The sequence below is a fragment of the Quercus robur genome, chromosome 10 (genome assembly GCF_932294415.1).
Source record: "Quercus robur chromosome 10, dhQueRobu3.1, whole genome shotgun sequence".
NCBI lineage: Eukaryota > Viridiplantae > Streptophyta > Magnoliopsida > Fagales > Fagaceae > Quercus > Quercus robur.
This window is the reverse complement of record NC_065543.1, coordinates 49,534,047-49,557,557: the sequence shown is the minus strand read 5'-3', so window position 1 is coordinate 49,557,557 and position 23,511 is coordinate 49,534,047. Positions and strand designations below refer to the sequence as shown.

At 44.3% G+C, this 23,511-nt stretch overlaps 1 protein-coding gene and 1 long non-coding RNA gene across 2 annotated transcripts in view; one reads left to right on the top strand and one right to left on the bottom strand.

The window, feature by feature from the left end:
* Window positions 1-20,781, top strand: part of LOC126701880 (proline transporter 2-like) — a 37,955-nt gene extending 17,174 nt beyond the window's left edge. Inside the window, exon 9 of the mRNA XM_050400306.1 lies at window positions 20,588-20,781. Coding sequence (XP_050256263.1) covers window positions 20,588-20,704 — 117 coding nt within the window. The 3' untranslated portion in view covers window positions 20,705-20,781. The remainder of the gene's footprint in view (window positions 1-20,587) is intronic.
* Window positions 1-22,981, bottom strand: part of LOC126701882 (uncharacterized) — a 31,756-nt gene extending 8,775 nt beyond the window's left edge. Inside the window, exon 1 of the long non-coding RNA XR_007647546.1 lies at window positions 22,689-22,981. This is a non-coding gene — a long non-coding RNA (uncharacterized LOC126701882). The remainder of the gene's footprint in view (window positions 1-22,688) is intronic.
* Window positions 22,982-23,511: the final 530 nt, after the last annotated feature.

Below are 23,511 nucleotides of genomic sequence, written 5' to 3'. Positions count from 1 at the left end.
GGGTATATGGTAACCCACAGGGGAATAGAAGTAAGTCCCGATCAAATCAAAGCAATTAACAGCCTACATGCTCCTCGGAACCCGAAAGAAGTGCAGAAGCTCACAAGCATGATCGCAGCATTAAACAGGTTCATACCACGATCAGCAGATCGATGTCGACCTTTCTACCTCTTGATAAATAAGTGGAAAAGGTTTGAATGGTCGGAGGATTGTGTTCGGGCCTTCTAGCAACTCAAGGAATACCTATCACGACCACCCATCATGTCCAGCCCTGAGGCAGACAAGGTACTGTTTGCATACGTCACTGTAGCTCCCTATGCTGTAAGCCTGGTACTGATACGGGATGATAATGGGGTGCAGCGACCGGTTTACTATGTGAGCAAATCATTACATGAGACCGAGGTGTGATACCTACCTTTGGAAAAGGCAATTCTGGCGATAGTACATGCCACCCGGAAGCTCTTTCATTACTTTCAGGCACATACGGTCATCATTCTAACTCAGCTTCCCCTTCGAGTGGTGCTTCGAAGCGCCGACTACACAGGAAGGATCGCCATGTGGAGTGCGCTTTTGGGGGCCTTTGATATTAAATATATGCCCAGATCCTCCATGAAAGGTCAGATCCTCACAGACTTGGACGCGGAGTTTGCTGAACCCTCTATAGAAACAATAACTGAGAAGAAAGACATGGATGGAAAATCGGTTGGTACAATTTCAGCAGGGGGGACCTTGCATTGGAAGGTCTACGTGGATGGCGCGGCCAATCAGAGAGGATCTGGAGTTGGGATAGTTTTAATATCGCCAGACGGTGCTGCCATTGAAAAATCACTGAGACTCGGGTTCTCGGCTACGAACAATGAAGCCGAGTACGAAGCCTTACTTCAAGGGATGACGATGGTTCAAAGATTGGGCGGAAGGGTAATAGAAGCATTCTCGGACTCCAGATTGGTCGTCGGCCAAGTGATGGGTGAGCTGGAAGCTAGAGATGCTAGGATGCAAGAGTATCTAGGACAAGTCAAACGCCTACAGACGAGTTTTGAGTCCTTCAATCTGACGCACATTTCCAGGAGTGTAAACACCCATGTGGACTCGCTGGCCACTCTCGCTATGTCCTCGGCGCATAATCTACCACGAATGATCCTTATCGAAGATCTAGTCCAAGCAAGTCCCATTAGAAGAAACCCGGCCCAGATCCATCAGATCAGAAAGAGTCCCAGCTAGATGGACCCCATAAAAAACTTCCTCCAAAACGACATCCTACCAAAGGGAAAATTGGAGGCCGAGAAGATACGGAGGAATGCTCCTCGGTTCTGGCTATCGGAGGACCACAAACTATATTGGCGCTCCTACTCTGGGCCATACCTACTCTGCATACATCCAGAAGAATCTGAGTCTCTACTTGAAGAGTTACACGAGGGAATTTGTGGAAGTCACACTGGAGGAAGGTCGCTGGCACATAGGGCGCTCACCCAAGGATACTGGTAGCCGAACATGCAAAGAGAGGCCCAAGAATACGCTAAGAAGTGTGATCAGTGCCAGAGATTCGCCCCAAATATCCACCAACCCGGAGGGATCCTCAACCCCCTCTCTGGCCCAAGCCGTTCGCACAATGGGGTCTTGATATTGTTGGTCCTTTCCCCAAAGCTGCGGGGAACAAACGATACATAATAGTCGGAACCGATTACTTCACCAAATGGGTGGAGGCTGAACCTTTGGCCAACATTAGGGACGTGGATGCCCAGAAATTCATCTGGAAGAACATTATTACCCGCTTCGGGACTCCACACACACTCATTTCGGACAACGGTCTCCAATTCGACAGCAAGAGCTTTAGGGAGTATTGCCACGAGTTTGGGATCATTAATCGATATTCCACTCCCGCCTACCCCCAAGGAAATGGGCAGGTCGAGGCCGTGAACAAGGTCATAGTAAACGGACTGAAGAAAAGACTGGATGAGGCAAAGGGGAGATGGGTAGAAGTGCTCCCACACGTCTTATGGACCTATCGGACAACGCCGCGACGGTCAACCGGTGAAACCCCCTTTTCGATGACTTATGGGGCTGAGGCCGTACTCCCAATCGAGAACAACTTTCCCACACTGAGGTCTAACTCATTTACCCCAAACAGTAACGACGAGTTATTGGAAAGAAGTCTAGACCTAGCCGAGGAAAGAAGGGAAAAAGCAACGATCCATATGGCCTATTATCATCAGAAGCTAAGATAAGGATATGATGCCAATGTTAAACTGCGGCCTTTAGGTCCGGGTGATCTCGTAATGAGAAAGATTCTCGGCAACGCAAAAAACCCCTCTTAGGGCAAGCTGGGGCCCAATTGGGAAGGACCGTATCGCATCACATCCGTGGCCGGGATAGGCGCTTATTATCTAGAAGATTTGGATGAAAAAACTGTACCTCGACCATGGAATGTAAATAACCTAAGAAGATACTATTATTAATGAAAATGGCTTTGCCCATGTTTTGTTTCGTGATTATCCTGAGCCCACTGGTCTATTTACAACCATTCATAGTTTTAAACAGAACCTAAGTCCTGCATGGCTCCTCGGACCACAGACTTAGGGGAAATTATTACTTATGACAATTTATCCAAGTTTTAAACAAAACTTAAGTCTTGCATGGCTCCTCGGACCACAGACTTAGGGGAAATTATTACTTATGACAATTTATCCAAGTTTTAAACAGAACCTAAGTCCTGCATGGCTCCTTGGACCACAGACTTAAGGGAAATTATTACTTATGGCAACTATTCATAGTTTTAAACAGAACCTAAGTCCTGCATGGCTCCTCGGACCACAGACATAGGGGAAATTATTACTTATGGCAACTATTCATAGTTTTAAACAGAACCTAAGTCCTGCATGGCTCCCCGGACCACAGACTTAGGGAAAATTATTACTTATGACAATTTATCCAAGTTTTAAACAGAACCTAAGTCCTGCATGGCTCCTTGAACCACAGACTTAGGGGAAATTATTACTTATGGCAACTATTCATAGTTTTAAACAGAACCTAAGTCCTGCATGGCTCCTCGGACCACAGACTTAGGGGAAATTATTACTTATGGCAACTATTCATAGTTTTAAACAGAACCTAAGTCCTGCATGGCTCCCCGGACCACAGACTTAGGGAAAATTATTACTTATGACAATTTATCCAAGTTTTAAACAGAACCTAAGTCCTGCATGGCTCCTCGGACCACAGACTTAGGGGAAATTATTACTTATGGCAACTATTCATAGTTTTAAACAGAAGCTAAGTCCTGCATGGCTCCTCGGACCACAAACTTAGGGAAAATTATTACTTATGGCAACTATTCATAGTTTTAAACAGAACCTAAGTCCTGCATGGCTCCTCGGACCACAGACTTAGGGGAAATTATTGCTTATGACAATTTATCCAAGTTTTAAACAGAACCTAAGTCCTGCATGGTTCCTCGGACCACAGACTTAGGGGAAATTATTACTTATGACAATTTATCCAAGTTTTAAACAGAACCTAAGTCCTGCATGGCTCCTCGGACTACAGACTTGGGGGAAATTATTACTTAAGGGAAATCATTTCAAGGTGTGTGCGCAGTCTAGCATCATTGCAACCCTTATTCAAATTCGCTGCACGGCATCCTTTTTATCTCGACCATTTATATTTATGTATATCATTGCAAACGTTAAATAAAGGGATGGCGCTAGCATACATCCATAGAAAACAAAGAGAACATTATATATTAATATTCCGAGGTCGATACAAAGAGAGGTCCTTACAAAAGAACACAAAAACAGGATGACTCTCATTCAAAAAAAAAGGGGAAGTACAAAAATTAAAAGCCTAAAAGCTAAGCCTTAGCAGGAGGATCCTTCTTCTGCTCTGGCTGAGGAGGAGGAGCCTCGGAGATAGAGTCCATGGCAGGATCCTTCACTTTATCAAGCACAGGGGCGGCATCAGGCACCGCCAAGTCCTGCTCAGAAGCCGCTTGGGCGCCATCAGGATTCTCTCGGATCTCCTGAGGATAGAAGACGTTCTCGGGCAGTTTCAGCGCCGAATCCACAGGAATTCCTGCAGCATCAAGGGCGTGAGCCCATGAGATGCTGCAGTAGTCCCTGCACACCTCGAGGATCTCCTCAGATAGCCTGGCCTCCGTTTCTTGGATTCCGAGCTGGTGAGAAGCTTTCTTTTCAGCCTCTGCAGCCTCTCGGATCAGCTGGGCCTCTTCTTTAACCCACCTCGTCTCATCCTCAGTTTTCTGCAGAGCAGCCTTAAGTTCCAGTACATTCTGCTTTTCAGTAGCAAGACTGGTTTCAGTTATGTACAATTTCTGGCGCTGATCCTCTGCTTGGGTTTCAGCACTCTTCAGGCCAACCTCCGCGCTCTTGCGCTGTTTCTCCGACTCTTTGAACTTCTCCGTCAGTTTAAAGATTTCTTGCTTGAGGGACCCCACGGTCCTCTCCACCTCAGTCCGAGACTGAACCTCAGCTTCAGCCAAGCTGCGATTGCTACGGCAAAACTCTTCAGCCACAAACACCTGCTGGGTGATCTGCCAACAAAATAAAACCAAAGTTAGGATAGAATACAACAATGTTGATGGCTTAATAAGAGGATGCAAGAAGGGCTTACCATCGCAAGGTCCCTTTTAAGGGACAGAAAAAGCTCGAGCTGGGAGAACCGCCTGTAGGCCTCCATATCCTGAGGAAGGAGCACTGGCTGCTCCAGGGCCTCAGCTATATAACCCGCTCTGCCCCTGTTGTACTCTCGAACCGAGGCAGTATAGGGGATAGCGACCCCGTCCAGCTCCATCTTCGGACTCCATGCGCGGGGATTAACGCGCACCTTAGCCCGATTCTCCTCATCCCTGCTCTCCGTGGAGTTAGCCCTCTTACTCCTCTGTCCCCGAGTGGCTTTCTGCTGCTTGGCCGGTCGAGGGGCCACTTCACCCTCCTTAGGAGCATCAGCCGGCCTCTTCTTTTTTAGGTCAGGGTTAACCTTGAGGCCAGGGTCGGAAGGAACCTGAGGGGCGATTGGAGGAGGGTCCTGGTTTTGTGCCTTAACAGGTGCCTTTGAGGACTGACCCTTTCCTCAGCTGGACATCAGTTCTCGCTAAGATTTTCCCTTACCAGCCATATCGCCTACTTCCTCGTCTGAAGAATCGTCCGAGCAGGTTATAATGATTGGACCGCCAGCCACGGAGTTGCGATCCTGCTCTCCTTCAGGGTCCGAGAGCTCAACTACGGGGGCTTTGTTAACCTCCTCCTCAAAATAAAACTCGTCTATTTCCTCTTCAAGGGAAAGACGAGATGATTCGGCCTCTTCCTCAGCTGGCACGGCAGCTTCAAGGTCTTTTGGAGGCAGTTGCACGACTGGCGGAGGATCCCGAACTCCAGGTAGCACAACTGGCTTAAGATCTACTCGGGCCAAAAACTTAGGCTAGGACACGTCAATCCTAGCTAACCAGGGGCTACCAGCTCTAATGGCGTGGCCAACGGGTTGGAAAGCACGGGTTAGTGGTTGATAGCCCAAAACCAAATGACACGCACGCAGCTGGCCGTCCTTGTGGACGTAGATTTCTGACCTTAAAAGATAATTTAGGGCTGGAACGTTCACGTGGCTCAGCCTGGGAGCAACCAAAGCTTTATCTGCAATACAGCCGAGAAGAAAATCAGAATTAAACTAATAGATTTATGACAAATGGAAAAGAGAGTAAGTCCGAGGAGCTAAGCCCCTTCCCTAAAGGATTGGGCCTAAAGGCGCCGCACCTGGGGTTCCTGCCTGAGTTGGACAATGAAGACCATCGCTCCATTCTCCTGAGGCAATGAGGAAGTCATCCTTCATGGTCTTATTGGATATAGGGAGACAGGAGATTAGCCTAACCACCTCGGATCGAGATTTAAGGTAATACCCTCCATTCTCGACGTAGTGACACTCGTACATGCGTACCACGTCATACCAGGTCAGACCCAGACCCATTCGCTCATTCAAGACATCTATGCAGCCTAATACCCTGAACATGTTTGGAGCGCACTGGTGTGGCGTCAACCTATGGTGGAACAAGTAGTCCCGGGTAATCCTATGCATGGGGAGTGTCATTCCCCCTTGTATAAAGGCAATCATGGGAATGACCACTTCGCCCACGCCTCTATCTAACAGTACTCCTTCTAGGGGACAGTACCGCAGAACCACCCCCGGCGGGATGTGGTATTTTGCCCTAAAAGCCTCCATAGCAGCCGGAGTGTCTACTAGTTTTTTGAATCTACCCATTTAAGCTGAACTGGAGAAATGAAAATAAAGACCGAGGAGAAAAGTAAAATCCGAGGAGAAAATCGAAGCGATGAAGCGAACGGAAGTTACGGATATCTTCACAAATGACCGATGAGGTGGTCGAAAATCTCTTCTAGGAAGGACGCTTCGTAGAAACGATTATGGAGATGCTCAAGGATTTTTGGGCTCTAGAGTTCTCTGGAGCTCTCTGTTCTGATGTGCAGATAAAAAAGAAAAAAGGAGCCTCTCAGGCGCTTTATATAGCAGGAGGGAGAGAGAAAAAATCCCACCCGCTCACGAATTCAAGGAGCAATACTGGACGTCAGATCCACATCTCGCCGTTGGATGAAGGGGACATAAAGCTGTCTGGAGTAAATGGCCGTGCCTCGTAAATTGTGGCACGTCAAAAGTAACCGCCCACGCGCGCGAACCAAGATTTCATCCGTTCCATCCTTCATAAATGTCAAAACCCCGCTTTTCTCCTCGAAGGGAGATCAAAACTGGAGTTTTGAGGGGCTATTGTGGGGACCGGCCCAGAATAACAAGTTGGCTGGGCCTTGGGCCCGTCCGAGGACGATCTTGTCCGAGGAGACGTCGCGGCCCATAATCCCTGCCCAAGCCAACTGGGCGAAGAAAACACGTCCGAGGAGTAATTCCTCCTCGGACATCCCAAAGTCCAGATCAATGATGCATCCCAGTTACTATAGCCCTCACCCCAAACGCATAAAAAGAAAGAAGGCTCAAAATATCCCAGCAAAGGCTGTCACCACCACATTAAATGCACCACAACTACTCTTTTGGCCGCATTAATGAGGAGAAGACCCCTGAACAGTGTTACCTTGGTCACTACAACTCATAAAGAACTGGTAAGGGCGTCTGATTGGACAGGTGCTCAAGTGGGTGTTTGGATGATTAACAAGTGTAGGGCCCAGATGATAAAAGAGGGCCTATATCATATGTAAGAGTCCCCCAGAAAGGGGGACGGAAAAAAGGGGAGGAGAGAAGAGAGAAAAGAAAGAAGTCATTGTATGAGAGCATATCCATGAATAGAACTTCCACTTTCACATATATTTTCTTGATTTACGTTTCTACATCCACTAAGAACATGCAACGAACCGTTTGAGCCAACTGAAACTGAGTTCTTCAGCCCATACTCTACAAACTTCATTGTGTGGGACTTCTTGGGCTAGGGCCTGATCGTCCAGGATCGGGTTAACGAAAATCGTGTCCCTACAAATAATATTAAAATTTTGAAAATTTAGATGATAAATATGATCTAAATTAAATTTTTGTATGTTAAATATTATCCCCTAATTTAAGAAATATATCATAACAAATAAAAAAATAATGTTAATTAGATAATAAATATTATCTAAATTAAATTTTTGTATGTTAAATATTATCTCCTAATTTAAGAAATATATCATAAAAAATAAAAAAATAATGTTAATTAGCTGATAAATATTATCTAAATTAAATTTTTGTATGTTAAATATTATCCCTTAATTTAAGAAATATATCCTAAGAAATTAAAAAATAATGTTAATCTAATTTTATTTAGTGATAAGAATGAATTAGATTCCTAGTAGTATACTATTCCTTTTTAGTTATTTAAAAATCTAAATATTTAATAAAATTTTTGCAATTTGGTGAAGCCACGTGGCACAATCACTGCGTCTAAGTCCAACTTTTATTATATATAATATGATTTTAATTAAAATTTAATTAATTAAATTTTTAAATTTTGTATATGTATTTTATTATTTTCATATTAATAAATTATTAAAATAATTATGACATCATTATAGTTCGACCTCGGTTCGACCTTAATCTGACCTTAAAAACTTTGAACTTCTCTCTTTTACGGTTCATTAAACAATTCGGGTCTAAAAACCATGCTACTATGTGCCAAAATGAATATGGGGATGTTGCGTTTGCCCATTCAAGTAATAAAACTCGTTGTCCACCACAAATTTAAATATGTTATCTTTGAAGGAAATTTCAAAGGGAACATTCTTAGATACTTTCGAAGCATGAATAAATAATATTTTCTTTTCTCAGATTCATAATGGATTTCACCATAAATGTGAAAGGAAGGAGCACCATTCTCTGTGCTTCAGGAGTACCCAAGTATTACTCGAGCGGTTGAATCTCTTTTGGAGCTACATTCTTCCCCCATGGTTTTTAGCTCCTTTATTCTCTAACTTGAAGAGGGTTTTAGGCTCCCTGTCTTGGTGGGATTTTATTTTTGTCTTGAAGAATGTAAACTTTTTGTCTCATAATGTGGCTCATTAGGCTGTCTCTTATAATTGGGATGGGTCCATCTCCATCTCTTTTCTTCTTTCTTAGGTTTTTCTACCCTTGAAGATGAGTTAGGAATCTCTTCCGTTTCTCTTTAATATATATATATATATATATATATATATATAAGATGGCTCAACTTTAACGCATATTATCTTTGATCTCACACACACAAAGTGTATTAGCTGGGCTTTGGTTTTGTAGGGTCTATAATTGATAAATGGTGGTTATCAATTATAATTTGATATAACCCAAATGGCCCATTCCATAGATGCTACAAGTTATTGAAAGTGGCACTCTGCTGAGTCGCTCATGGGAATTTATGTCATGTTTAATTAATAATTCTACGTAATAAAGTCTTGCTTTCTTTTACAAATGCGATTGTCTACAAAAATTTTACTCCATTGTGTATCCTTCAAAATTTCTCAAGCATGGGACGGGGGGCTCCAAAACTGCATTAATGCAAAACTCAAGTGCACTTCTTTAGATGCAATATTAGATTTCCTACTTAAATTCAACTATTCCTTAATTAAATTCAACCATGTGGTTGCATTAGTGAACATAGAAAAAATTGTATTGTTTGATAGGCTGAAGAATTATAACTCAGTTTTACCCTTATTTTAAATACCATTAAGGATTTAAAAAGTAAATTTTGTTTGTAACACCTCCGGCTTGCTACTCGAAATACAGGTTACAATAGTAATATAGACAGATTATGAATAGGAAGTTCATCTCAAAATCTATAATTTACCATTAATCTTTCTATATTCACTATGCAGTCAACTTTGCGCAAGCCAGCAGTCGAGAACATGAGAAAAGCCTTATATACTCAATACACTGCAGGGCTCTTAGTTTACTATGGTGTAAGCATCGTAGGTTACTGGGCTTATGGTTCAGTGGTATCCACATACCTTCCTGAAGAGCTAAGCGGTCCCAAATGGGTCAAGATTGTCATCAACTTTGCTGCCTTTCTACAGTATATAGTCTCCCAGCATATGTACGATATATATTGATGATGCCGGAAATAATACCACCAGTGAGTCACACGTTCCTCGTACGATCGCAAATGGCACCTGCACAATGAAAAGGAATAACCTAGCGGGGAGTACCGGTGTGGTACCGGCCAAACACCCTCCGAAGGTCAAGTTAGGATTATTCTCACTGCTCTAGAGTGCTAGAGAGGGTAAATTATGCGTACCTCGGTTTGTGAGGGTGCTTGGGTTTTTATAGTAGCGAGGGCTGCCCCTCTTTTCCTTGGAGTAGAAGTCTTTTCCTTATAGGAGTCTTCTTGGGCGTATTTTACGGGATTCTTTCCATATAGGAGTCCTTAGGTTTCGTGAAACGTGGGGGGCAAGTTATATACTTATACACGTAACCGTGCAGAGCAAACATTCCATAGACTGACGCCGTCAGTTTATGTTATCCCGTCAGTCTATGTTTATCCCGTCAACTTCAGGATGTTCAGCTTTATGTGGAGTTCTCTTGCTTCAAGTCCCCGTCAGCCTTGAAGTAATGCTGACGGCAAAAACATCTCATCACCCTTGTCAAGTTTGTACCGTCGCCTTTGTCAAGCCTGTACCGTCGCCTTTGTCTTCCTAATTTTATCCTCATCATTTGCCCCCTATTCCATACCTCCGTCAGACTATGTACTGACGGGTTATGGAGTTTGTTTTTAAAAGAGGCAGGGATATTGTTTGCGTGGATCTGTGCATTTAATACCTTGGACAGGTGGCTCGTTCCTATTGGCTTCGCTTCTGACGAGACGTCGCTTCGTTTTCCGCGCTGTTTTTTCCATATATAAAAAGCACTTTCCAGTCATTTTTCACTATTCCAACCTTGCTGATCTTGGAGAGAAAGTCCGTCGCCTACCTTTCGTCAGCTTCACTTCCGTCGACTTATCTGTTGCTGCCTTTAGAGCCATCCAGAAGGCCTCCGTACCGGTAAGTTTTCATCTCCTCTCTCCTTCCTTCTTTTTCTTTTTTATTTTTGCCTCATTAGTGAGGCCGTCAGCCTAGGTACTTAGTTTGAGCCCGTCACTTATAGGTAGTCAGATGTCGAGTGACGCGTCTTGTGACGAGTCGTCAGTCTGCGAAGGAGCGGGCTACGACGAAACCTTTGGTTCTGGAAACGAGTCAGACTTCTCCCTCCCGTCAGAGAGAGAGTCGTCAGCCCAATCTCCTGACGGCGATGAGAGTTTTGCCGAGGGAGATGAGGATGAGGGAAGAGGGGATGAAAACGACGGGGATGGAATGGATGTTGACGGAGAGGATAGTGACGGGGATGAGAGATCCAGTGAAGGAACCTCGGAGGGTCCCGGAGATAACCGTCCCTTCATTCTTCCTGAGGATTGGGCCGTCAACAAATTTTTGCCTGGATGAGTGGTAAAGTTTTTAGGGAGTTGCGGGTTCGTTACCAAATCCCAGACCACATCCCCATCCGTCTCCCTAGAGAGGGTGAGAGGTGTTACTCCGGGAGGACAGCTGACGTCGGCATGTATGATGCCATGTTTGCTGCGGGCCTGAGGTTACCGTTGACGGCTCTACACCGTTAACTTGCTGACTTCCTTGGAATATCCGTCACCAAGGTTGCCCCAAACGCCTGGAGGACTTTTATAGGAGCTGAAATCCTATGGGGCAGTCTTAGTGGAGGACACCGTCAGCTTACTTTAGGAGAATTCTTTTATTGTTATAGGCCTCACCACATCGCCTCGTCTAAGGGGACGTATCACTTTAATGCCCGGGAGAAAGGGCTACGGCTAGTGTCAGACATGCCTGACTCAAATAGGAACTGGAAGAGTAGGTATTTTTTCGTTGAAGGGACGGACTGGGTCTGCCGTCAGGAAGAGTGGGCGACGATGCCCCGCGGTTACTTTTACAACACCTGGGCCTTTGTCAGGGATTCAGGTTAATCCCGTCAACCATGAGGCTCGTGCGTTTTTTTTTGAGGTGACGGTACTAACACTTCTTATTTCTTTCAGCTTATACCCGTCCGCATATAACTGACGAGCAGGAGGAGTTCATCCAACGGATTCTCGAAATCCCTTTGGAAGACCGTAAGTGCAGGGATTTGATCACCCTTGACACCCTCCACTTATACTATGGGGGTCCAGATCCGTCAGCGGAAGCTCGTAGGTTGGAAGAGTTTGCGCGCCGACGTGAGTAGACTTTTATTTTCCCGTCAGTTTAATTTTTTCCGTCAGTTTAATTTTTTCCGTCACTTTTCCTAACAGTCTTTCTTTGTGTTGTAGAGATGGAATCCGCGAAGCAAAGGATACGGGCCGCCGCAGCTCGTCAAAAGGAAGAGAGGAAGGCCAAGGAAGCAGGGGGGGAAGCCTCGTCAACCCCCAAGGCCGTCGCCAAAGTGGCGAAGAGGAAACCTGAGGGAGTGATGGCCGTCCATCAAAAAAGACTGCCGTCACTCCTGCAGACGAACCATTGAAGGAAAAGTCCCCTCCGACGTCTGGCCATGGTGCGGGAAAGGGGGTGATGACTTCCACTGGTCCCGTCAACGAGGGTCCATGCCGTCTCCTAACCCACAAGGAATATGCCGTCGAGGAGGTTGAATCTCTGATAAAACCGACAGACATGGAGCCCTGTGACCAAGTGGGGACGGAGGATTTAGGGGCGTCGGCCCTCTTTGATCTCTCCAGGGTAGGTTTCTCACATTTTTGGGTTGAACATGCCGTATCTTGTTTTGGTGTACTTTTTAACTGACGGATACGCTCTTTTAGGCCTTGGTTCATGTCAAGGCCCTTCGTGACCGTTGTGTGGCGAAGGAGGGGGTCGTCAGCCGAGTTCGTAGCCACAACAGGAACCTGTTGAATCAGCAGGCTCAGTACAAGGAAGCCGTCCGTCTCCTTAACCAGGAGCTGCAGGAGGTTAAGGAAAAACTGACGGCGGTCAGTGGCCAGAACGACAAGCTCCAAGGAGAAGTGACGGCTCTGGAGGAGAAGTTACAGACGGCAGGGACTGACGCGATTAGAGACTTCAGAGCGTCGCAGTCTTTTATCGACTCGTGTGGTCAGTATTACGGCACTGGGTTCGATGATTGCCTTCAACAGGTCGCGTCAGCCTTTCCGGAGCTGGACTTGTCTGGGATCACAATGGATGATGGAGACGACGGCTCTCCTCAGCCTGGCCCTACTCCGAAGCATGACGGCAGTGTAGTCCTGGCACAGCCTGCCGCTAACCCTACAGCTTCTGATTCTCCAGCCGTGATCGTGGATGTTGAAGATCATCCGGCTGACGGCAACCCTACTGACGTTCCTGCTGCTTAATTGTAGCCATGTATAAAACTGTTGCTTTTTAAATTTTTTGGAAAACAGTTGTAATTTTTAAACAGTTGTAGTTTTAAACCATGTTTAAGTGCCTTTGTCGTTTATGTACAGTTGCACATGTATTTCATTTCGAACCATGTTTAAGTGCCTTTGTCGTTTATGTACAGTTGCACATGTATTTCATTTTGGTAGCTTTTCTCTTTAAAAATTCCCGTCTGCTTGGAATACGTCAGTTCTTTCAACTGTTGAAAACCCCGTCAGCTTTATGACCGTCGGTTTACAGCTCTTGGTTTGTCACACCTTTTTAAAGTCGTCAACCTCTTCTGACCGTTAGTTTTTTTTTTTTTTTTTTTTTTTTTTTTTTTTTTTTTTTTTTTTTAGTTTTAGCCTTTTTTTACCGTCATTTTTTCGGCCTTGGCCTTGATGTGTTGACACCTTTTTGGTCCGTCAGTTTTCAGGCGTTCGATGTCTTTTGACATCTTTTTTCTCGGTCCGTCAGTTTTGAGGACCTTGTCCATATGATGTTTGTTCCATCTTATTGGATCGTCAGCCTTTTAGCTTTTGGCTTTTTAGGACCGTCAGCTTCTTGGCCTTGGCGTTGATGTCATTTGACATCTTTTTGGTCCGTCAGTTTTTAGGCGTTGATGTCTTTTGACATCTTTTTTCTCGGTCCGTCAGTTTTGAGGACCTTGTCCATATGATGGTTGTTCCATCTTATTGGACCGTCAGCCTTTTAGCTTTTAGCCTTTTCGGACCGTCAGCTTCTTGGCCTTGGCCTTGATTTCATTTGACATCTTTTTGGTCCGTCAGCTTTTAGGACCTTGTGTTGTAGACTTAGTCGTCCTAGAATATGAGATTAGTGAACCGTAGAAAGAATAAATACTCCAGCAATTTCTGAATAAACTCCTCTTATTGGCATGCATTTAAATAAAAGTAATTAAAACCGAATCCTGCCCTTCGGGCTAAAAAGTATTTGTTGCAAGAAAAGAAAAAAAACTGAAGTAAATGATAAATCCGAGGAGTAAAACTAAAGTTTGCTGGAATAACAAAAATAGGTCGGTCTTCATGTTGTCGCTCCTATTGGTAATACTTCCGTAGGTGTTCGGCATTCCATGGGTGTGGTAGCTTCTGTCCTTCCAATGTCTCTAGGTGGTAAGTACCTTTTCTCTGCCACGATGTAACTCGGTAAGGTCCTTCCCAATTGGGGCCGAGTTTCCCTTGAGTAGGGTCCCTAGCGGCACCTATGACCTTTCTAAGAACAAGGTTTCCAACTTGGAAGTCTCTATGTCGGACTCGAGAGTTGTAGTGTTTGGCCATGCGGTCCTGGTACCTGGCGAGCCTTTGTTCTGCTGCTGCTCTGATCTCGTCCACTAGGTCGAGCTGTAGTCGCATAGCCTTGTCGTTTTTGTTCTCATCATGGTTGTGCACCCTGTAGCTTGTGAGTCCAATTTCGGCTGGGATAACTGCTTCGCCTCCGTACGTCAGTCAAAAAGGTGTCTCTCCCGTGGGTGTTCTTACCGTCGTCCTGTATGCCCATAGTATACTTGGCAATTCTTCGGGCCATATACCCTTTGCCCCCTCGAGCCGAGTCTTGATAATCTTGAGCAAGGATCGGTTCGTGACTTCGACCTGTCCATTAGCTTGAGGGTGGGCGGGGGAGGAGTAGTGGTTCTTTATTCCTAACTGTGAGCAAAAATCCCGGAAGGGGTCGTTGTCGAATTGTCTCCCGTTGTCCGAGACAAAGACTCTAGGAATGCCAAACCTGCATATGATACATCTCCAGACAAAGCTCCGCACGTTCTTTTCTGTAATCGTTGCCAAAGCTTCAGTTTCCACCCATTTTGTGAAATAGTCGATGCCTACTACCAGGAATTTTAGCTGTCGTACGGCTGTAGGGAATGGTCCCATAATATCTAATCCCCACTGTGCGAACGGCTATGGGGCTGTCATCGGGGTCAGCTCTTCGGTTGGTTGTCTAATAATATTGCTGAACCTTTGGCATTTGTCGCAGGCCCTGACATAGGCTTCGGCATCCTTCTGCATGGTGGGCCAATAATATCCTGCTCGCACAAGCTTGTGTACCAACGATCTAGACCCTGAGTGGTTTCCGCAGATTCCTTCATGTACTTCTCTCATGACGTAGTCTGCCTCTTCCGTACCCAAGCATCTCAGATATGGTCGGGAGAAACCTCTTTTATACAGGACGTCTTTTATCAGGACAAACCTCGCCGCCTGGACTTTAAGTTTCCTTACGGCTTCCTTCTCGTCTGGTAAGACCCCGTTTTTTAGGTACGAAACTAACGGCGCTGTCCAGCTACTATCGGAGCATACTTCCTGTATGTTGCTGAGATCTATTAGCGGGGAAAGCTGTACGAAAGAGAGTACATTACCAGGGATGACCATTTGTTCAGCTGAAGCGGCCTTCGCGAGACGGTCGGCCCTCTCGTTTTCTTCTCTGGGAATCTGGACGACTTTGGCTTCTAGGTCACCCACCCTCGTCCTTACTTCATCAAGGTACCTTTTCATCTTTTCGCCCTTGCAATCGTAGTCTCCGTTTATTTGGTTAGTGATGACCTGTGAATCGCAGTGGATGACTACCCTCGCGGCTCCTGCTGCTTTGGCAAGGTCAAGTCCCGCTATCAGAGCCTCATACTCCGATTCATTGTTGGTGGCAGGGAAGTCGAGACGGACCATACATTCGATGGTGTCTCCTTCGGGCGATAGTAGCACAATGCCGGCCCCTGCGGCTTGCCTGTTGGACGATCCGTCCGTATATATGCTCCATTGAGGGGACTCTGCTGCCCCCTTGTCTTCGTCATGAGTGAACTCAGCTATAAAGTCGGCGACGATTTGTCCCTTGATGGCGGTCCGCGGACGATACTGAATGTCAAATTCGCTCAGCTCTATAGCTCATAGCGCCAATCATCCCGCAGCCTCGGAGCTGCTCATTGCCCGTTGCAAGGGCTTGTCAGTCAGGACGTTTACAGTATGAGCTTGGAAGTATGGTTTAAGTTTACGGGCTGCCGTAACTAATGCGAAGGCAAGTTTCTCCATGGGCGGGTATCTTTCTTCGGCACCGTGAAGCGCTCGGCTTGCGTAGTACACGGGTTTTTGCACTTTCTCTTCTTCTCTGACCAGGGCCGCGCTAACGGCTGCGGGGGAGACGGCTAGATAGAGGAAAAGTTCTTCTCCCGGCTGCGACGGGCTTAGCAATGGTGGGGAGGAGAGGTAAGCCTTTAATTCTTCGAAGGCTTGCTGGCATTCGTCAGTCCACTCGAAGGATTTCTTTAATGTTCGGAAGAAGGGCAAGCATTTGTCCGTCGCCCTTGACACGAACCTGTTCAGCGCCGCTATCTTTCCATTGAGGCTTTGCACCTCCTTCACATTTCTTGGTGGTGCCATATCCATAATGGCCCGGATCTTGTCCGGGTTCGCCTCGATTCCCCTTTGAGATACCATGAACCCCAAAAATTTTCCTGCCGTCACTCCAAAGGCGCATTTCCCCGGATTGAGCTTCATGTTGTAGGAGCGAAGTGTGTCGAACGTTTCTTTGAGATCTCCTAGATGATCTTCCTCCCTTCAGCTTTTGACTAGCATGTCGTCTACGTAGACCTGGACATTCCTCCCAATCTGTTGTGCGAACATTTTGTTCATGAGCCTTTGGTACGTTGCGCCTGTGTTTTTTAGGCCGAAGGGCATGACCTTGTAACAGAAGAGGCCTTGGCTGGTTACGAACGACGTTTTCTCCTGGTCCGCTTCGTGCATTCGGATTTGGTTGTACCCCGAGAAAGCGTCCATGAAGCTCAGCAACTGGTGTCGGGCTGTAGAGTCTACTAGGACATCAACCCGAGGGAGGGGGTAGCTATCCTTGGGGCAGGCCTTGTTAAGGTCGGTGAAGTCCACACACATCCGCCATTTTCCGCTTGCTTTTTTGACCATTACTACATTTGCTAACCAGTCGGGATAGTATACTTCCCTAATGAAGCTTGCTTCCTGTAGCTTCCTGACTTCCTCTGCTATGGCTCGGTCTCGCTCAGGGGCAAACACCCTCTTCTTTTGTCTGATATGTGGAAAGGCGGGCGACACGTTCAACCTGTGCACCATGACTGAAGGGTCTATTCCCGGCATATCCTCATGGCCCCATGCGAATACGTCTTGATTGCATCTGAGGAAAGTTATGAGCTCCTGACGGACCGTGGGGTTAGTGAGCGTTCCAATTCTGGTTGTCCGGCCTGGATCGGAACTGTCAAGGGGTATCTCTTCTAATTTCTCAACCGGCTCCGTTACCGTCCGGTGCTCTTCTATGCTTAAAGCCTGAAACTGATCCTCCATTTCCATCATGGCTATGTAACATTCGCGTGCGGCCATCTGACTCCCGCGCAGCTCCCCTACTCCGTAGTCAGTTGGAAACTTTATCATCAGGTGGTAAGTGGAGGTTACCGCCTTCCATGAGTTGAGCGTGGGTCTCCCGAGGATAGCGTTGTAAGCTGACGAGCAGTCAACCACCAAGAATGTCACGTCCCTGGCTATCTGCTGAGGGTAATCACCTACAATTACGGATAATGTGACCACGCCCAGTGGGAATACTCGGCTCCCGCCGAAGCCAACGAGTAGGGCATTTGTTGGGATCAGTCGTTCCTTGTCGATCCTCATCTGCTGGAATGCTGTGTAGTACAAGATATCTGCTGAACTGCCATTGTCGATCAGCACCCGGTGCATATTGTAATCTCCTACACGCAAGCTGACGACGAGTGCATCGTCATGTGGATGGTGAAGGCGTCGCGCGTCTTCTTCTGAGAATCCGATTATGGGACCCTCTCTCCGCGCTATCTTTGGTACGACTCCCGTCAGCTGAACATTTTGTACCATCCGAAGGTAGGTCTTGCGGGCCTTCTTAAATGACCCGGCGGCAGCCGTTCCTCCTACGATCATCCTTATATCTCCGATCGGGGGCCTCGGACGCTCATTGTCCCGTCGGGGACGTTGGTCTTGTTCGGGGGGATCTGTTTTCTCCTTGCTAACGAATCTCTGCAGCTTTCCTTGTTTGATGAGGGCTTCGATCTGCTGCTTGAGGTCATAGCAATCAGCTGTGTCGTGGCCGTGGTCGCGGTGGAATCGGCAATACTTATCCCGGGAACGTTTGTTGGGGTCGCTTTTCAGTTTTCCCGGGAACGTCAGAGCCTCTTCGTCCTTAATTTGCATAAGGACTTGATCTATCGGGGCGGTTAGCGGAGTGAAGCTCGTGAACCTTCCCCCTAGGGGCTTAGGGCGCCTTTCGTCCCTTCGGTCTCCTGTTCTTGCCTTCTTTCGGCCTTGGTCCTGCCGATTGTCTTCCTGCCTTTCTCTTTTCCTGGGCCTCTCTTCCCGAGCTAACAGCGCATCTTCAGCGTTCATATACTTTGTGGCGCGATAAAGTACTTCCGACATGGTTTTTGGGTCGTTTTTGTATAGGGAAAACAAAAACTTACCCTTCTTCAAGCCATTCGTGAACGCCGCAACAAGTATTTTATCGTCGGCTTCGTCGATCGAGAGTGCCTCTTTGTTGAAGCGGGAGATGTAGGCTCTTAAAGTTTCATCTTCTCGCTGCTTCATACTCATCAAGCAAGCCGTAGACTTCTTGTATCGATGGCCTCCAATGAAGTGGGCGGTAAACTGAGCGCTGAGCTCTTTGAAGGTGCTGATGGAGTTTGGCGTCAGTCGGCTGAACCAAATTCTTGCTGCGCCCTTCAGCATTGTAGGGAAGGCCCTACACATGATGGCGTCCGCAACTCCTTGAAGGTGCATTAGGGTCTTGAAGGTCTCCAGGTGGTCCAGTGGGTCCTTGACTCCGTCATAACTGTCTATCTGTGGCATGCGGAACTTACTTGGTAAAGGGTATGTGTTGATGGTGGCGGTGAACGGCGAGTCAGTTCGGTTGACAAGGCCGTCAAGGTCGCTTGATACCCGTCCCTTGAGAGCATTCATCATAACCTCCATTTGTTCCTTCATGGCTTGCATCTCTGCGATAACAAGCGGCGAAGTGGTTTCTGCGAGGGAGGGGATGCTTGTGTTTTGTCACTCTGGTTTGCTCGGGGCGTTGCTGGCCTGGGGTCCTTCCTGGCTTCTTCTGTCGGCGCTGGTTCCTTCTTGATCTGCTCCATGGTTGTTGGGAGCTGCATTTTTTTGTCTCAGTTGCTCTTCTAGGTCGTGGTTTTGTTTGGTGAGGCGCTCCACGGCGGCGGCGAGTGTCCTCACCTGTCTTTCAAGCGCGGTTGTAGGGGCTTCTTCTTCTTGAACGTCGTTGGTGGTCGCCATTGAGCGAGTGAGTACCATGTAACTCTTCTGTCTAGGAAGCGAAAATGTGCTAAAACAATTCCCACAGACGGCGCCAACTGATGATGCCGGAAATAATACCACCAGTGAGTCACACGTTCCTTGTACGATCGCAAATGGCACCTGCACAACGAAAAGGAATAACCTAACGGGGAGTACCGGTGTGGTACCGGCCAAACACCCTCCGAAGGTCAAGTTAGGATTATTCTCACTGCTCTAGAGTGCTAGAGAGGGTAAATTATGCGTACCTCGGTTTGTGAGGGTGCTTGGGTTTTTATAGTAGCGAGGGCTGCCCCTCTTTTCCTTGGAGTAGAAGTCTTTTCCTTATAGGAGTCTTCTTGGGCGTATTTTACGGGATTCTTTCCATATAGGAGTCCTTAGGTTTCGTGAAACGTGGGGAGCAAGTTATATACTTATACACGTAACCGTGCAGAGCAAACATTCCATAGACTGACGCCGTCAGTTTATGTTATCCCGTCAGTCTATGTTTATCCCGTCAACTTCAGGATGTTCAGCTTTATGTGGAGTTCTCTTGCTTCAAGTCCCCGTCAGCCTTGAAGTAATGCTGACGGCAAAAACATCTTATCACCCTTGTCAAGTTTGTACCGTCGCCTTTGTCAAGCCTGTACCGTCGCCTTTGTCTGCCTAATTTTATCCTCATCATATATTTTGATTTTCATTTTAAGGTTAAGCTCAGATTTAACCATACGCCTTAGTAGAATAGGAAATTGGAAAGCTAGACTTAAGAAGTAAGCGCAAAGGCCACCTCTAAGTTATTTTCTAGTAAGCCGTAGGTCATAGGAAAATTGCTAAAAAACTTGACCTTCAAGGCAAAGGACTCCCATAAAGCCTTTTGCAAAACTTCTATTATTATTACTCCCAAGCTTCTACTTGAAGTTTATGCTGTGTTGAAACGTTACAATTATAATTTTTTCCAGTACAAAAAATTCAAAAGTCCACAATAAGCTAAAAGATAGCAAACTATATGAACAGTCCTTACGATTAAATTGCTGTAATGACTCAGTGGACCTCTCAACTGAAGTCTGATTCGTTGTGTTGATAATGAACATAGATGTTTCTTGCACCAATTCATGAGACCCTTGATACTAAGTTCCTCAAGCTTGATGAGAGCATGGATTCCAAAGAAAACATCAAACGTAGATTCTATCTGCGAGCACTCCTCTTCTCATTTAACACATTCGTGACAGCAGCTTTTTCTTTCATGGGGGACTTTGTGAACATGTTTGGATCATTTATGCTCATACCTATAACCTTTGGGATCCCAAGTATGATTTTTCTCAAGGTAACTAACCTTTTCTGGACTGCTTTGATTTTACTTATGAAAGATATAAAAGAAGCAATAAGTAAAACTAAAATATATTTACTCTATCCCTGTTACAGGTCAAAGGAAAGACAGCCAGACTAGAAAAGAAGGTGTGGCATTGGTCCAACATTATTCTTTTTTCTCTACTTGCTGTTGTAACCACAATTTCTGCAGTTCGGTTGATTGTTAACGATGTTCAGCAGTATAGTTTCTTTGCAAATACATGAATATATGTAATTCGTTACAAGTACAATATATATTTAATAACCAAGAATTAGATAAATGACAAAATTGACTGATGTGAGGACTTCTGTTACTTACAATCATTGTGTACTAGTTTATAGTCTCGTGCATATACACGGGTACTATTAAAAATAATTACAATTACACGGTTCAAATTTTTTTTTTTTTTTTTTTTTTTTTTTTGTAGTTAGTTTGTTTTTGAAAAAAAAAAATTATACTTTTTTTTAGAAGAGGTTCAAATTATACATGGTATTAGTATACACTTTTTTTAAGACATACAATTCTAAAATATGTAATAGTTTCTCATTATATATATATATATATATATATGATTTAGAATTTAATTAGTTTTAGACGGTTCGGTTTTTGCACCTAACAATTCACTTGCCATAAAAATTAAAAACTTAAATGGACATGTGGTGAAAAATTGGATCCCAATTGAAATCCAATTTAGAATCTAATTGAATTTGGACTCTTTGATTTTTACTCTCAATAATTCATTTGACACAAAATTAAAAATTAAATAAGACACGTAGCGCAAAATTAAGAATTCAATTAAAATCTAATTAGGTTTTCTCTAAGTTTTAACTTTATAGCATACATTTTCATAGAATATAGAAGAAGCTTTCAAAGAAAAGAAAAAGGTCGTTTTGTATTTTATTGGTTATATGTCGATTTCATAACAACTATGTGATGTAGAACAGACAACACTTGTCTTTCTGGAGTAGTTGGAGTAGCAGGGGCACAGGAAGGCGCAACGCAAGATCAAAGGAGGGTGCCAATAGAGGCCATCGAGGTGACAGCGTCGAAATTGTATGAAATTTGGCAAGTTGAAGGGAAACGACGTTCTGATCCAGACTCATGTTATGAATGTCACCAAAATTTAGGCGAATTCCTTCATTAAGGCCCCAAAAACAGTGTTTTTGCTATTTATAGTAATATTTATTTTTCCTTAATAACTTTTAGTTTAAAAGTCAAACTAAGGTTTCGTCTGTTTGGAGATGACCCTTAAGATCAGTAATTTATGATTCTGCATTTAACTCAATTTTGTCATTTTTGGTAAATTTTAGTATTTTGTCACATAATCACGTAATTAGTGCAAATTAGGGTTTTTAGACGTTTTTCTCAGTATTTATATGTTTTATAACCGTCATAGGCAAATCAGATTATTATCAATAAAATACAAACTTTTGTCAATTTTTTTCTCTGGTGGATTCTAGTTATCTCCTTGTGGATTCAAAGAAACCCCTTGTGGACTCGAAATTTGCTTATAGAAACTAACAGTTTTAGTTTCTGTTCCATCAAAGAGAGCACCATGTGTGCTTTCTTCAGACTTCCGCTACATCACTATGTCTGAAGTGATTCATGGAGAATTTTCTAGAATGTATGATAGTGAAATATTTTATTAAATATATTTCTTGACTACACTACCATTACTAGCTAGCCTCTTTTATTTTATTAATTTATCTATTTATAATAAAATAATTCTAGTATATTTCTTACAATTTCCTTGCAATTTAATGGCGTTGTTTGATCTTTTTTATGAGAAGAATTGGGATTCAAATTTCTTTCTGCCACTAGTTATAACAATTGAATTATCTTGAAAAAAAAAATAATAAATAAATAAGAAGAAGAAAGAGGAAGAAGATAATCATATTAATTCAAAGACAAGAGAGCCATATTACTTACTTAACACAAAAGTATTAAGCATCATACAATACTATACGAGTAATTACAATATACATAACCAAATTTTATGGATAGATATTCAGGAAATTCTTCCTTGCCTAGAAGGCATGCCATGAAGGCCATGACCCATACAAGGTCTCTCACCACATCTGAAAAGGAGTCCTATAATGAAACTGCATAAACAGATAATTTCCACCAAATAGATCATTCATGTGAACCTGTCCATTCTTCAACCTCTTCAAAGCCTTTCTCCATGAAACTTTGACTCTATTGAAAAACCTCTTCTTTTTCCTCAAGCCTGGAATTCGAACCTTTGGGCTTCTCCTGCCTAGTGACCTTGTAATCATGGACCATCTCCTTATCTTTCCGAGTGATCCCTCTTCTTTTGATTCGTCATCAGTCAACCAACTTTCTTGTTTCTGTTTATAATAAGAAAAGTTTTCTGAAGCCATGTCAAAGCTCAAATGGGGTTATGAACTATATTAATATTAAGAGCCAGGACTGTAGTGATTCTGAATAGCAGTGTGGTGGGTTTGCTTTTTATAGGATTTCACCAGGTCTCTTAAGTTTGTGATATTTACGTTTTAGAAAAAGTGACACAAATGGAGAATTTAGCTGAGAGCAATTAATGTAACCATGGTAGCCGGAATTTGTTGGTAATGCTGGTTAAGAATAATGACTCAAAGATGGTAACCCTTTGTGATTTTCTATCATCAGACATCAATCACCTTTCATCAAAGAATAGTTCAAAGAGGAATGTTTTGGTAGAGGATTAGTATGTGGCTACGATTTCCTTAACATAAATTATGTTTGTTTTATAGATTTAGTACAAAAGATTGCATAATTTTCTAGCACAAGGTTGTGTTCAAACAATTCACGAGGACTAGTAATAGAAAATTCAAGTAAAAAGTTAGAAATTTAATTTGTACCAATTAAAATTGACAAAAAAAAAATCTCAAGAGAAAGAAGAATTTTAAGAACCTTTGTTATGATTTTGATAAACGGAAGTGTATGTTTTTACTAGATGCAGTGCAATCAAGGTCTTTATTGGAAACACTAAAAGATACCTATTGAGTTACAAAGTATTTGCTCCATTTGTTTT